At 42.7% G+C, this 14,876-nt stretch overlaps 1 protein-coding gene across 1 annotated transcript; it reads right to left on the minus strand.

Moving 5' to 3' along the window:
- Positions 1-656: 656 nt before the first annotated feature.
- Positions 657-10,568, minus strand: ogfrl1 (opioid growth factor receptor-like 1). The gene is made up of 7 exons (XM_080739716.1): positions 10,271-10,568; positions 9,021-9,107; positions 8,237-8,315; positions 7,382-7,460; positions 5,749-5,815; positions 5,490-5,635; positions 657-3,539 (listed from the first exon to the last, which is right to left on the minus strand). The coding sequence occupies exons 1-7, from the start codon at positions 10,445-10,447 to the stop codon at positions 2,981-2,983; spliced, it is 1,194 nt and encodes a 397-aa protein (XP_080595842.1). The 5' UTR covers positions 10,448-10,568; the 3' UTR covers positions 657-2,980.
- Between the last annotated feature and the right edge of the window lie 4,308 nt (positions 10,569-14,876).

The following is a 14,876-nucleotide window of genomic DNA, read 5'->3' on the forward strand; positions in this document are numbered from 1 at the left end:
AATCATGTGGGCCGGGTGCAGGATTGGCCCCCTCCACTTAGTAAAAATAGAAAACACAGGCCCACTTGTATAGTCGGCCCACCGGGCATATGTCCGGTATGCAAGATGCCCAGTCCACCCCTGCTGAGCCGGATGACCTTTACTGCGTGTCACTCCATGTCTCTATCCCTGTTGCCTCTCTACTGTGTACTATCAATAAAGGCAGAAAAGCCCAAAAAATCTTAAAAACATATACAGTATATTGTGCTTTAAAGTCTTATTCTGATTCTAACCTTTTCATTGTTTCAGAATAACAAATACACATTTATTTTGTTCTGTTTTAATTGATTAATGGATTAGTCATCATGAATGTATCACAGATCATCGTTTTAAAAAAAACACACACATATACCGGTACATGTATAAAACAATGAGAGGAGCCACTGTATGTCTGTTGGTGAACACACACACACACACACACACACACACACACGCATGCACGCACGCACGCACGCATACACAGACTGAGATACAGTAAGGGCAAAAAATAGTTTGTGCAGTGTGTGTGTGTGCAGTGAGTGTAGAAATGTGAAGTGGATGTAGATCTAAATCGTCATACGCACACATGCAGTGTGTGTGTTGATGTTTACGTGTGCAACGGAAGCAGATGGGGTGGGCTGAGCTTCACATAGATCAGGATGTACTCTACTAAACCCCCCATCCCCCTCTAGCTAAGGTCCTGTCTAGAGACTTCAAGTGCTAGAATGACAATATCAGGAAGTCACTCTCAAGCATCAATATAAAAGTATGAATGCAGTGATTGTATTCTCGGTGAAGGGAATGTACAGTACTGTGCCAGTGCCTAATTCATACATAATATATATGGACAGTGGATACAACAGTGACGGATGGATATAATGTTCTATTGTGGCCAAATGGTGGCACAACCGAGCCCTATTGTATAGTACATTTCAAACTGTTTTCGGTCCACTTTCTTGAATAAGTACTGGAGATAACAAAAACAGGATACAATTAACATGTACGGTAGTGCATCTGCTGTTTCTCTACAATATCATACATATATTTTTAAATTAACATTATGTTTCTGCTGTACCAGGTGAGTTTTTCTGTATGGTTGTATATTTGGATTCTTATAAATAATACTGAAGGCTTTAGGATGAGTATTCATATCTATTTATAATCCACCATATATACTGTATATATATTAAAAAAGAAATGTACGAAAAACACGTGATAGATACAATCTGTCAAGAAAGACAGTCCTTACTGCATACAGTAAACCAATAAATAATACAAAATAGGCACTTAAGAATATTAGATGTGCATATGTGCACACATACACACAAACATTATAAGTTGAATATTTGAGCCCACATTATTACACAATTCACCTGAAAAGCTCATTTTACAATTATCTCAGATAACCTTGGCTAGGGAGCAACATGTACACAGTCAAATCTTAATCTAAATCTGAGTGGACAAATGCAACTAAATGGACCCTTACAGGTCATGAACACAGGATTTGACCCTGTATGTGTATCATTGGCCAATGATATGTTTGCACAACTATTGGCCCTTATCCAATAAGATCTGTGAATCAGGACGAGGAAGTAACTGTCTAAATCCCAGTCCAACTCCCTCACACACACACACACACAGAATGGCTTATAATTTCAAGGAAACTGTACTCAGCTCTTGACACCACAAACAGAAATGATGAAAATCTTCAGAAAGCACTTTTTTTCCCTTCATTCTTTTTTGCTAGCTATAAGCTACAGTAGCTTGGTAAAAATGTCACATTTTCCCTGCATAGACCCTTTATATAGTAATAAGTAGCCTTTGTAAACATCGCTTTGCATTTTTCTCTGTCCTCAACATGGTTTGATTGAAATTGAACGGCTGAAATCTCTTTTTGTGAAGTTACATAGCAAAACCCTGTGTCAATCCGTACAAATGTAACTAAATGGACCCGTAAGAGTTTAATTAACATGGGAATTTGCTATGTAAAAGACACAAACTAGTTGTTTGGTTGACAACTAGCTAGTTGATAAGACATTACAGGGTTGCACTTGTACTGTACAACAGCCTGAGCTAAAAGGAAAGCCCAAATGGACATCTCCAGGAGGTGGCAGGTTCCTGAACACACCACTGTCGGCAGATTTAAGACTGGAACTTATGGATCAGTGACCCATGGCAGCCAAGAGCAATATCAGCAGGAAGACGGAGATTGTCAAACATTTGAATTACAAAAGAAAAGTGCAGGATGCGGCACAGCCACGGCCAATCAGATAGTTGTGTCCTTAGTTCAAGTCCAATCAGTTTGTGTGGTACTGCTAAACAGTCGTGGGCCATTATGATACTACTGACTAAGCCAACAAACAGATTCTTCTTGGCGCTACAGTTCTGTACAATTGACAGAAAACCGACCACTGTCTGCTCAGTGACGAGTGATATCGGATTGTGCGACCTACAGTACTACTAGAAATCAAACTCAACACATGTATTTCAAACTAAACCCCCTATCTCCCTACCTTGTCAATTACTTCAATCCTTTCACTCTGATCCTCCACTTATTTCTCTCTTATTGATTTAATAATAATGAAAAGAATCTCCTTTTCACACACGTTTGCACAACACTGTACAAAGCTAGCTGTGCTCGCTACGGTCTGTCCCAAAGTCCTCCCGACTTAAACCACAATAGATAAGCGTAATAGTACGTACTGTATGGACAAGGCTTTTACCAAAAAAGCCAATGAACAACAATTTCTAGTTTTTACTTCAGTTCTACTCAACTGGTTTCGCATCGCGAACTACATTTAATGGCAGCCAAGAATTTGCAACCCACTGACACTGTCAGTAAACCTGACAAAATGTCTTACAACTCACTTGGGGTCCGAAACCACCAATTGAGAACCACTGAATGTTTGCAGAAGAATGGAGAAAACAAAACGCCCACCCCACACTCCCTACTCCAGCAGCACTACAAATGAACCATATCGTGGTACTCGTTCCTCCCATCCCTCGCTCCCGCTATGATCAGCGCCCCTTCCAATCCAGTGAGGTTGGATCCCAGTGATACACATTCGGTCCCCTCTGCCCTGGCCGCCACCAAGTCCTGGATAGGTGATCTTGTCACGACACTGCGAGAGGAAGCTGTGGCCCCCGTCACCGCTTCCCCCTTCCGCTGTGGCTCTGGGGTCGAAGCCGGGGCTCTGATGCCACTACTACCGGCACCAACACTGCCACCTCCCCCTCCATCATTGCCACCAGCCCCACGTTTCTTGGTCGGAGGACCCCAGAGGAAGGCGTGGGCAGGGCGGTAGTGCTGGCGAGCGAAGCGGAGCAGCCGCCTACGGCTGGCGGGCAGGCGGATGGTGTAGACGTAGTACTCCAGGGCACTGTGCTGCATGTTGGGCAGCGTAGAGTGGCACAGGGACTCCTCCAGGAGGAGGCGGACCAGCGGGGCTTTGAAGGCCTCATAGCCCAGCTCTCCTAAAGACTTGAGGATCCGAGTGATCCGCAGGTAGTTGTGCTGTGACCTAGGAAGACAGAGAGGGGCAGAGATGAGGTGGCGAGTAACATCTTTGTGGTTTACATTGTGTTATATTCACTAAAGCTAGCCTAAACCGATGGTTCTCAAAGTGGGGACTGGGGACCCCCAGGGGTCATCAGGGCAGGCAGGCAGACTCCTACTTCTGTCAGTTGAGCCTATGACACAAGGAAACCCCAGCCCCAACCCAGACTCAACACTGCTCTAAAACTATGGATGGAAAAATAAGCTTTCCAATGAAATTGGGAGAAAGAACAGTAGATTTAAAGCATTCTTTCCCCCAACACATGGTTTCTAAATGTTCTGTGGCCTACATATACAGTAGTTGTGCTGCAACTGTGGAGTAAAAACTTCAGCTTAAGGCCCTTTTCCACCGGCAGTGATAACGATGACGATAGCCATAAAATATCACAGTGATAATTATGCCTGCACATTGATGTCCGATAAAGTTATCGGACATCAATGTGAAGAGGCACCAATTAACAGCCGCTCGCGCAGAGCGCATCGCAAGCCGTTTGTCAGAGACCCAGTTCCATATCACTGTGATCTTAACCACATCGTTGTTGATCCTAACGATGTAGTTGTCGGCTATCGTTGTCTTTATCGGTGTTGAGTGGATGCTGCCGATCCACTTCAATTGAAAACCCACTTTTTTAAATCGTTATCGTCATCGTTATCGCTGCCGGTGGAAAAGAGCCTTAAGTCTTATAATGGAAACAGAAGGGCTTAAAGAATAGTTCCTTTTTCATTTTCATTTTTTAGGTAATGACACAAAAGCTTTAGAGTTGTCTGGGAGCCACAATGCATCAGAAGGGAACTCAAGTTAAAAAATAGTTCCTGTTTGGATTTTTATGCTGCTACAGAAATGTGACTTTCAGGTGTCAGGTGACAGGCTTTTTTTTCTGACAGCAGCGTAGAAACCACAATGGTTGTAATGATAGTCTCGGTGAGATTTGTTGGCCTCTGTTTTTGCTTTAGGCCATTATAGCAGGAAGTATCTGGCCTCAGGAGGTGTTGTAGTCATAGCGGGACTCTACCCTGTTAGAAGAGAGAGACATTCTCAGCTAAACTTGCATTACCTGATGTCTAAGGAATTGTACTGTTTTCAGAGGGAGAATGTGACAATTAAGTACATTCCCAGTGGGAATGGAATAGACTTGTTCAAGTCAAGTCAAATGTATTAATAAAACAACAAGGTTGACCAAAGTGCTGTACAACATGATAAAAACAACCTAAAAAATAAACAAGAGAGGTTATCCAGAGCCTTCCGCGGCCGACGTCGGTGCGGTGGAGTTTTGGACCAACCATGGAAAAGCTTGGTCGACCTTTTGCTTTAACTGGGTGCTTGGGACTTTGAGAAGAACTCTGGTCAGAGGCTCTCATTGGCCTGGTGCTGTCATGGGGGCCCAGTAGTTCAGTAGTCCATTTAGTGCTTTCTAATCCATTTAGTGCGTTAAAAGCAAATAGAAGGATTTTAAAATGTGTTCTAAATCTGACTGGTAGCCAATGGAGGGAGGTATATATAGGGCTTATTTGGTCCCGCTTATGGGTGCCAGTCAGAAGTCTGGCGGCAGCGTTCTGTACAAGCTGGAGCCGCGAGAAGGAAGAGTTAGCAACCTCTATGTAGCGAGAGTTTCAGTAATCCAGACGGGACGTGACAAGGGCATGAATCACTTTTTCTAGGTCGTTGGCTGAAAGGAAGGATTTTATTTTTGCCTAATTTGGAAGAAGCCTAATTTGGAAGAAGCCTCCCTTAACCACAGCATTTATTTGCTTATCATAAGGGCACACCTTTACAAACAAAGAACACGTGTATGGTTGTTCAGCACATGCAGTGTGAGTGGTACAGTGTGTGTGTGTGTGTGTGTGTGTGTGTGTGTGTGTGTGTGTGTGTGTGTGTGTGTGTGCGCGTGCATGCATGTTCGAGTGCACCACTTACTCATTGAGGTGCTGAAAGCGGTCCTGCCAGTTGGAAGCACGGGCGACATTCCCACTTTTATCCAGGAGCTTGATGCCGTAGAAGTCCAGCATGAGTGAGTAGGCGGCTAGGAATCGACGCTTGGCTTCCCGAGTGCTTTGGAATTCCTGATGGAGCAGAACATAAAAACTCCACTGTGAGATACACAGTCACTAGAGAGAGTGTGTGCGTGTGTGTGCGTGCGTGCGTGTTTGTGCGCTCACGTTGGTGTCTGTCTTACTTTGATCTCATCCTGAGTCAGTTCTTGAGCATAGAAGTTGAGCCCTTGTTCTCTTAATGGGAAAAGCCTGCATGTATAACACACACATTATGTCACATTATATTTCATATTCATCCATAAGTTGCCATCTTGTCATTTAGATCTCTCCAGGTTTCCCCTACCTTGTACATATAGCGTTTTTATAACTGCGAAGATTTTTGAATGATTTTTTTTTTGCTTGCTATTTGTTATGTCCATGAATTGATTACCAAGGACTTCCAACGTAAAAAGGACATATTTGAGATTTGACTATACTAGGATTGACTATAATTGTACTGTTCTCCATTTTTGTCTAATAAAATACTCAATCAATCAATCAATCCATCTCTCTCACTTTCCTCTCTCGCTCACTTTCTCTCCTCACCAAACAGTCCTGTCTGTTTGTTTGGTTCATTTAAAGAATTGATTCCACTGCTGTGTGGACCTAAATGCCATGATGCAAATATAATGAAGAGAACTGTAAGCGTGAAAGAAGAAGAATGGGGTTAGACAGACAGACAGACAGACAGACAGACAGACAGACAGACAGACAGACAGACAGAATAATCTCAAGAACCATGGTGTGAAAGTGAGTGAGAAAACAGAAGGGAGTGATAGAGATGAGAGAGTTAGAGGAAAACAGGCTGTGAAACTGTGTGTGTGTGTGTGTGTGTGTGTGTGTGTGTGTGTGTGTGTGTGTGTGTGTGTGTGTGTGTGCTGACAGACAGCTTATGTGTGAGATCTGGTGGTGTGATTGAGCTCTGAGTTGTTATGTGACAAAGCAAACTCTCCCCTCCATATGCGCTGTCCTCTGAGAACGCCAGGCTCGAGCAGCGGCCAACACAGTTGGTGCTCATCGCCATCTGAGCTGCTTACGTTCAGATAATACATCCGACATGCTGTGTAATGTCTTTATAGTATTCTACACAGTACTGGAACGAGTGCACATGCAGGCATGTATGAGGACAGAGAGACAGACCGATACAGAGACACCTACTTTTGATTGATGGTAGTTTACGATTCAGATATACTTTATCTTGGTCACTCGTGTTTTTTGTTACTTACATTTGTTTTTCTTGACAAACGTAGGCCTACAGAATGTTATTTAGATGCCATGTAATTTAGACAGAAGCAAGATTCTTTGTTTACCTGGTATCCTAGTGTCTTAAGCCAGTTAATCTTTTCTTTGCAGTACTTGTATGATTATCTACCGTGTTGTTTGTAGACTAGAGTTCATGCTTAATCGGCTTATTCTGATCTGGCACTTACAAGTCACTCTGGATAAGAGTGTCTGCTAAGTTGGAGAGAGAGAGAGAGAGAGAGAGAGAGAGAGAGAGAGAGAGAGAGAGCCCTGTGATGCGTTGCAAACTTATCTGTTATTTTCATTTTTTTATTTATACTTTTTTACAATTCTGTTTGACAATTTCCACCTGTAATGACATGCCCAAAATAAGGATGCCAGTTTGAAAAGTAGTTCATTGGGTTTTGCTTAATACTTTGATTTTGGAAATCAGATCAATGCATTAGTGTGCATGTACACAAATGGACAGACAGAGCAGGAGGAATCAATTGAGACAGAGATGGACAGAGGGATATTTGGTTAGAGGTGTCTTACCACTGAATGTAGGTGTGATTGTGCTCCAGTTTGTCATAGTCTCCTCTCCACTTGGTCAAAATCTCCTCTACATAGATACCTAAGAAAATACACATTGTTATAACAGTGGTTCTCACCTCTGGTTCAGTGAACCTAGGCTACGGCTAGTCTTGTATTCTGTAAAATGATTCGACAATTAGAGGACTAGAATGAAAACTAGTATTGTTCTACTATAGGTCTCCAAGACCACATGGGAGTCGTTGAATGTATTGCAATGTATTGTACATCCATTCTAACGAGGATCAAATGTCCTAAAAAGAAAAGAAAGACAAAAATCCTTCAGAATGAGAAAATGATGCTGGACCTGTTTCTCAGGTTAAGACTTTGGTACTGGGCATTGCTAAGGTAAGGGAATCGGTCTAGTTAACAACTGGATCTCAACCGTATAATAACAGAAATATGTGAATATGTGTCTGACAACTTATTATTCCATATAAGAGGATTCACTAACAGTTATTGAATCAACCTGTGTATGTGCGTGTTCAGTGTACAGTACATGTAGGGTACATGCATGCGTGTGCATTTGTTTCTGTGTATATATGATGAAGTGTGCCAGTTGTTTTGAGTCAGCAGGTTTAAACTCTGGATCATCCAACAGCCACTCCTGTTTGAACATGACCGTAGCTGAACAAAACACACAAAGCCCCCAACCAATACTGTTGTCTGCTACAGTATGTGAAGATGTCAGCGTACATTGTGTCTTGGGGAGTTCAATCCAGGCAAAGATACAATGTGTGTGTGTGTGTGTGTGTGTGTGTGTATGTGTGTGTGTGTGTGTGTGTGTGTGTGCTCATGTGTGCGTGCATGTTCTCTTACCATCTGGCACAAGAGGGATCTTGTTCAGGTAAAAGCGTAGGTTACGATATTCATTGGGATGATGGGACGGTTTGCAGTTCTGGACACACACACACACACACACACACACACACACACACACACACACACACACACACACACACACACACACACACACACACACACACACACACACACACACACACACACGGTTAGACATGTAGCGGTGAGAGTTACGATTAGGGTTACTATGTGGGGAACTGTTGTAGTCAATGTTTATCAGTTGGACTACAGTAGCTTCCACCTGTACCTGGACCAACCGATGCATTTTTTTTTTCTTTTTGTACCTCATGTACTGTAACTGCTGCCATCTTTTTTAACCTGCACATAATGTCTGAGCTCATGTACATGCCTATTTTTTTTATGGTATATGTTTAGAGGTACATATATCTTTGGTTTTCCTTTAGACCTGAATCTTTCCTCTGTTTTCTCCTTGCTTGGCTTCTCTCTCAGCCGATTTCCGTGTTATCCTCCCTTGGGATGGTCCCATCCCAAGGATATGATAACGCATGTATCAGGTGTCTCTCTGCCTTCCCTGAAAACTACAAATGACGGAGTTTGCACAAAAAAGATGTTTGCCCATGTCCTTAAGTCTTTACACCAGTAAACCTGTGATGCAACAATAAAGTCTATTCAGATTTGTGTGTGTGTGTGTGTGTATGTGTGTGTGTGTGTGTGTGTGTGTGTGTGTGTGTGTGTGTGTGTGTGTGTGTGTGTGTGTGTGTGTGTGTGTGTGTGTGTGTACCGGGTAGCTGTGGCGGTATTTGTAGAGATCTCTGGCAGCGTAGAAACTTCTCTTCAATTTAGGAGCAGACTCCGGAGAGTCTGTCAGCTGAGAGAGAGAGAGAGAGAGAGAAAGAGAGAGAGAGAGAGAGAGAGAGAGAGAGAGAGAGAGAGAGAGAGAGAGAGTTCATTTCATGGAACACAACCTGCTTTAAGGTCAATGGCTGTCTTTACCTACAGTGTTATTTCTCTGTAAAAAGAGGACATTTCACTCTGTGCATTATCCCTGCCGTCCTATCGCTAAAAGCGACATCAGAAACTAGATCTCACTGCAAAGTCCTGAGTGTTAATTTAACTCTGAGAGTGTGCAAATGGATCCTTAGGGGTCAAAATGTGGGTCACTACTTCTTTTGGTAGGCCTCTGAGACATGCAGACCAAATATGACTGTATCTGTCCTTGTTTCAACTCAAATTCCTTTCATTCTATTATCTTCTTAGTGGTTTTTCTTTTGACTTGTTTTTTGGATTAATCTAATAATTGAGAAGATGTAGCAAATATCTTACACACAAGTAAAGTTTGACTTGATCATCAGACACTATATCACCAAGTATAATGCAGAAAAGAGTATAAACAGTATAAGACAGAGTAAAGAATTGCTTGTTAAACTAAGATTAAAGTTTTCAATATTGAAAGGAATAGAAATCGAAAGGAACACTATGTCTGTGTTGATAGGGCAAATACTCTTCAGTTACACATTAACATGTGCCTACATACAAATAAAAGACTCCATGGACTTCAAGCTCAGCCTACAGTCTAAAAATAACTTTGATCATTGTGAAATATTTATATCATATCCTGAAGAAACTGCAGTAACGACAGCCTAGTAGTAATAAACCTGAATGCTCTATCTCTATCCACGAGGATACTCACGTAGGCCTATAGGAAATGGGAATAAAATAAGTTTCCAATACATTAGGACAACAGCCTCATTTGAATAGTGAATACACAGTATTGTCTTTTTATAATGCTACTGCTACAGTAAAAATCTGTTTGTCTATGGATGGACATGCAGCATGCTGTATCCATGGCTGTATCTAGCAGCAGCTCCATCTGTTTCCTCTTCCTGGTGTTATTGTCAGTAAATGTGCGTTGCAGGTGCCATGCTGCCTGCACTACTACTACTCAGGCATGGTGGGTGTGTGTCACTGTCACGTTATATAGTTATGTGTCGGTGTCGCCTCCCCAAAACGCATTCTTCTATTGTAAAGTACCTGCGGGGACATGTCGCCCGGCTCCGCGGCGTAGCGACCCATCTCGGACGGACTGAGGGACTCGGAGACGCCGCTGTCCTCCTGCTCTTCGCTCTCCGAGTCCGACCCCCACGTCGAGTCGCATTCCTCCACAGTGCTGGGCTCCTTGTAGCGCCAACCACCCATCAGGTTTCCCATTTAAAACACCCGGTCCGTCCGTCCTCCGTCCGACCTCTGTTTTCAAATCAGCGTGTTTGCGTCTCAGGCTACATAGTTTAGGTTAATAACCCCACGCCACGGAGCTGTTTGTGATGTTCCAGTTTTACCAGAAAGGTTGGGCTGCTGCTAGGCTTTTTAAATGGCAGTCTGAAGATGGGAGGGGGGGAATTTCCGAGTTTCACGACAAAGCGACGACGCGCCTGGCGACGCGGTGCAAACATAGGCGCTGCCATATAACTAAAACACAGGGGAATTGGTGACCCGTCGAAATATATGACTCAAGAGGTCGCTGTTCGGTTTGCCGCTTGAGACTTTCATGTCTTCACTTTGAGTATTTTCGTTCTTTTTATCATTCTTTGTCACAAAAAAGGCAACAGCAAGATCTAATCCTGAGGGGAATAAAATAGCATTTCATAATTGGCAATTAATAATAAGCAGTTATAATATAATAAGGCCTTTAATTCAATCGTTTGTAACCTAGCCAGTAATGGTAAACCACAAATAGTCTACCATCAGAATGTGACTTGTCACTTGACTGACTAGCCACAAACTAAATAGGCTGCAAAACTGTCACCAGCACCGACTTTCCCGAATCTGCAAGACAGCGATCTCAGGAGTCACATTATTCAATAGGTCAACAATTTGTGTTTAACAGCTCCCAATGGATCACGGTGACAGCAGCAGCATCAGGACCAGAGCTGTCGTCAGTCACGTGATTCCGGGTGGGGGAGGAGGTGGGAGTAGTTACTGTATCTCGAATCTCCCACTTACCCTTGGTTTTGATTGATTGATTGAAGAATTTAGAAGGTTGCATTATAAGAAAAAGTACAGTTTCATCATGACTGTAGCCTACAGTACAGTTTCATGACAGTAGCCTACACATCACTGGTAGAAGGTCAACAAAAAGGAGATCCTAGCCACTTTATGTATCTCATATAACATTGAAGGCCGACTGATAGAACACAGTAGGCTTACTTTGCATAGGATATAAAAAAGGGAAAAATAATTCAAAAAGAAGAAAAGGGGAAAAGAAAAGGGATATATTGGAAAAGAGGTGCCCCTCTTCAATGTTTGTGCCTTGGTTGCTTCCATGGATGGATTATGACTAAAATATGTGTATGTCCCAACAAGTGGGACCCTCAGCCTATAGGCTACTATTAGGGCCCCAACTAACCTGAAGTTAAGGGGAGTCTCCTCAAACTCCACCTCACCCCATAGACTAGAGCACTTGTCTTCACTATCCCTGTACCCGGGAGGCTGGCTCCATTCCGACATGTCGCCACTCCGAAATTGACTTCTTATTGTCGGAGTGGCGACACTCCCATAGGGGTTAGGTTTAGGGTTAGGGTTAGAGATAGGGTTAGTGTCGGAATGGAGACATGTCGGAAAGGAGACATGTCGGAGTGGAGAGATGCACCCCCTGTACCCACTATGCAGGGAAAACAGGTCACTGGACTTGTTCTCATGTTTTTGTTTTATAGATTAGTTTTTCTCGACCACATGTGTTAAAAACAATGTGAGTCAGATAGTATGTTATTTAGACAGATGCCACTGTAGGTGCCATGGCATCCTAGTTATTTTGAGGCACAATACACTCTTGACTACAGTTGCTCAGTTTGTGTAAGTTGAAAAATGTTTAACTCGAGCTATTTCTGCTAAAGTGAACAGAGTGAGAGTGTGTGTGTGGGGAAAATACACTTCAAGTGAAATTACACATTTCCCATTATTCGTGCAAACAACATGATTAGGCTACTTACACGGACTGACCTCATGCTTCCTTCTATGCATGAGGAGTCCAAGTTGTTTCTTTTCACCTGACAGTGGGGATTTCCCCGGTTTTGACATAGCGCGTGGAAGGAACACCTTATTCCAACCAGTTCCTTTCCCCGTGAATGGACTTTTAATAAAAAAAACAAAAAAAAAAAACAGGGACAAACAGACAAAGCCAGATGCAGGAGCGGTTTCTAAAATTTAGACTAATCATGTGAATCTACAGTAAGGATCGACATATGGCGTGGCTCCAATGGGGATCAGCCATGTGACATCAGTTGTCTGAAATAGTATTATATAGCATTGCTCTTGTTAAGCTTGACCTCCTATATATTGGAATAGGATCAGCGAAAAATCCAAAAAATCTCTGTGAATTCAAGGCCTCATGCTGTGAGTAATTGATAGAAAAAAGTCCTTTTAGGGGTGAACCACCTCTTTGATAGCATAGTGTGGACCTGCCCTACATTGCATATAACATCACAATGATGTAGCAGAAAAAAAAGATACGTTATTGGAAGTTTATATATTAACAATGAGGATTTCCCTGTGCAGAATGCCAAGCAACCCAGGCAATTTGGGGAGTTTTCCCACTAGCATCAGCAACCCCTGCACGATAAGCAGACAAGCTGTTTCACACGTTACAACCTTCAAACCAAGGTGAATTCAACCCAGTTTGGGACCATGAGTGAGATTCTTTTCACCTTGGTGGCAGCACTAACCCACTTTTGACCCCCTGCTAGGCTTTCAATAATATCACAGTCATGTATTGTAGAATTAAATGTTAACCAGAAATAACTTTGTCAAGGGTAAACCTGAGGTGTTCATAGAGGAGCCATGAATCTGTATAGTAGCCTATATGTCAATGGGAAATGCATATATGGGGAAGTGAAATACTTGAGACAAGCATGCAAATGAATCACCAAAATCCACCAGGTACAATAAAATGTTTCATGACCTCTCGTGTTTTGTTGACGATAGTGTAGTTTCATCGAGGCTTTGCGGTTCACCTAATAATACTATAAAACTATAATAACTATAAAATGTATATGTTCATAAAACTATAAAAGTATGCTGCCTGTCCTGATCAGATCTCCCTTGAAGAAAGGAGATTCTAAATTACACAGGATCATTTCTGACTGGTTAAATAAATAAAAGACTGATTGCATATTGCTGCATGGCATTTAATCGCTTAGTGTGAATATAACAGTTTGCAGAGGAGCTAGATTGTAATCCTAAACCAGTGTTGCTCACTGATAGAAGCCATAACCCAAATGATCTGGTATCCTTGATATATACAGTTTAGTAGTTTTGTAAATGTATCCTCTCCCCACTTAGACCATCAAGTTTTGTTACAACATATTCACATTTGTAACAAAGGGCAGTGAGACTCAGAGACAATTGAAATGATTACCAAAAGATCTGTATTAAAGTAATAAGCATTAACAAATGAACATAACCACAAGATCAGGTGAGTATCAGTGTGTCAGCAGAGTGTGAATGGAAATGTATGTGCATGAATGTTGTAAGGTGTAGACCAAAAGGACAAGCACATGAACCTAAGCAACCTGGAGGGGAGGACATTATAGCATGGGAACATCAAGCCCAGGTGTGCCCCAATCTACCAAATGATCCCTCAGATATCCCACACGTATATACTATACATCAGCTGAGGTGGCAGTGCACCTGGTAAGGATATGGCCAACTGAGATTAGACCAGGCCAGAAACAGCAGACCCCTGCAGTGCCAGCTGCAAGGACTACATATTTCAGCTGGCTGTCTCTGGGTTGATCTAGGAAGAAATGGAGGAAGACACTAGATAAATTGATATTTGGGCTGCAGGATGGATGGATGGATGGATGGATGGAAAGGATTGGTCAATGATAAAGGAAGGTGAGAAGTTCTGTCTTTTCGACTATACTTGTATCTACCACCAGGGCGCAGTGTTTCCCATGTTATACTGCAATGCCTAAGTAGTAAGTGATGCCACAATGTCAACTCTGTGTGTGTGTGTGTGTGTGTGTGTGTGTGTGTGTGTGTGTGTGTGTGTGTGTGTGTGTGTGTGTGCGTGCGTGCGTGCGTGCGTGCGTGCGTGCGTGCGTGCGCGCATGCGCGCGCGCGCTTGTGTGTGTGTGTGTGTAGGCAGATAGTATTTGTGCTCATGGATAGGTAGAAATATTGTAAAAAGTTATAAGGAATATAGTCTTGACAGAACAAAACACTTGGTAACTAACATGCACGCACGTGTGCACACACACACACACACACACACACACACACACACACACACACACACACACACACACACACAGAGAGAGAGAGAGAGAGAGAGCACACAAAATGCAAGGCAGGCAGAGAATATTGAGCTGCCCATTGCACTTAGACTCCCTATCTCAGCACCGTGCAAGCCTTTTCTTAGCTGATGATCTACAGACGGCCTGCTTCAGCAGCCAGTTGGGGGGTGCTACTGGCCTGGGTCAGGTGTGTGTGCCAGTGCAGACACAAGCATCAACAAGAATTTAATTACCTCTGCTGACTCCAAAGAAACAACCAATTTGCCGTTGTGGTGGTGGAAACCTTATTGTGTGCTCAAAAACCTTTCATATTGTTTTTAATATAGGTTATAAAAAAACGTTATAAA

The sequence above is a fragment of the Nannobrachium achirus genome, assembly GCF_963921795.1.
Source record: "Nannobrachium achirus genome assembly, chromosome: 13".
In the NCBI taxonomy this organism is placed as follows: Eukaryota; Metazoa; Chordata; class Actinopteri; order Myctophiformes; family Myctophidae; genus Nannobrachium; species Nannobrachium achirus.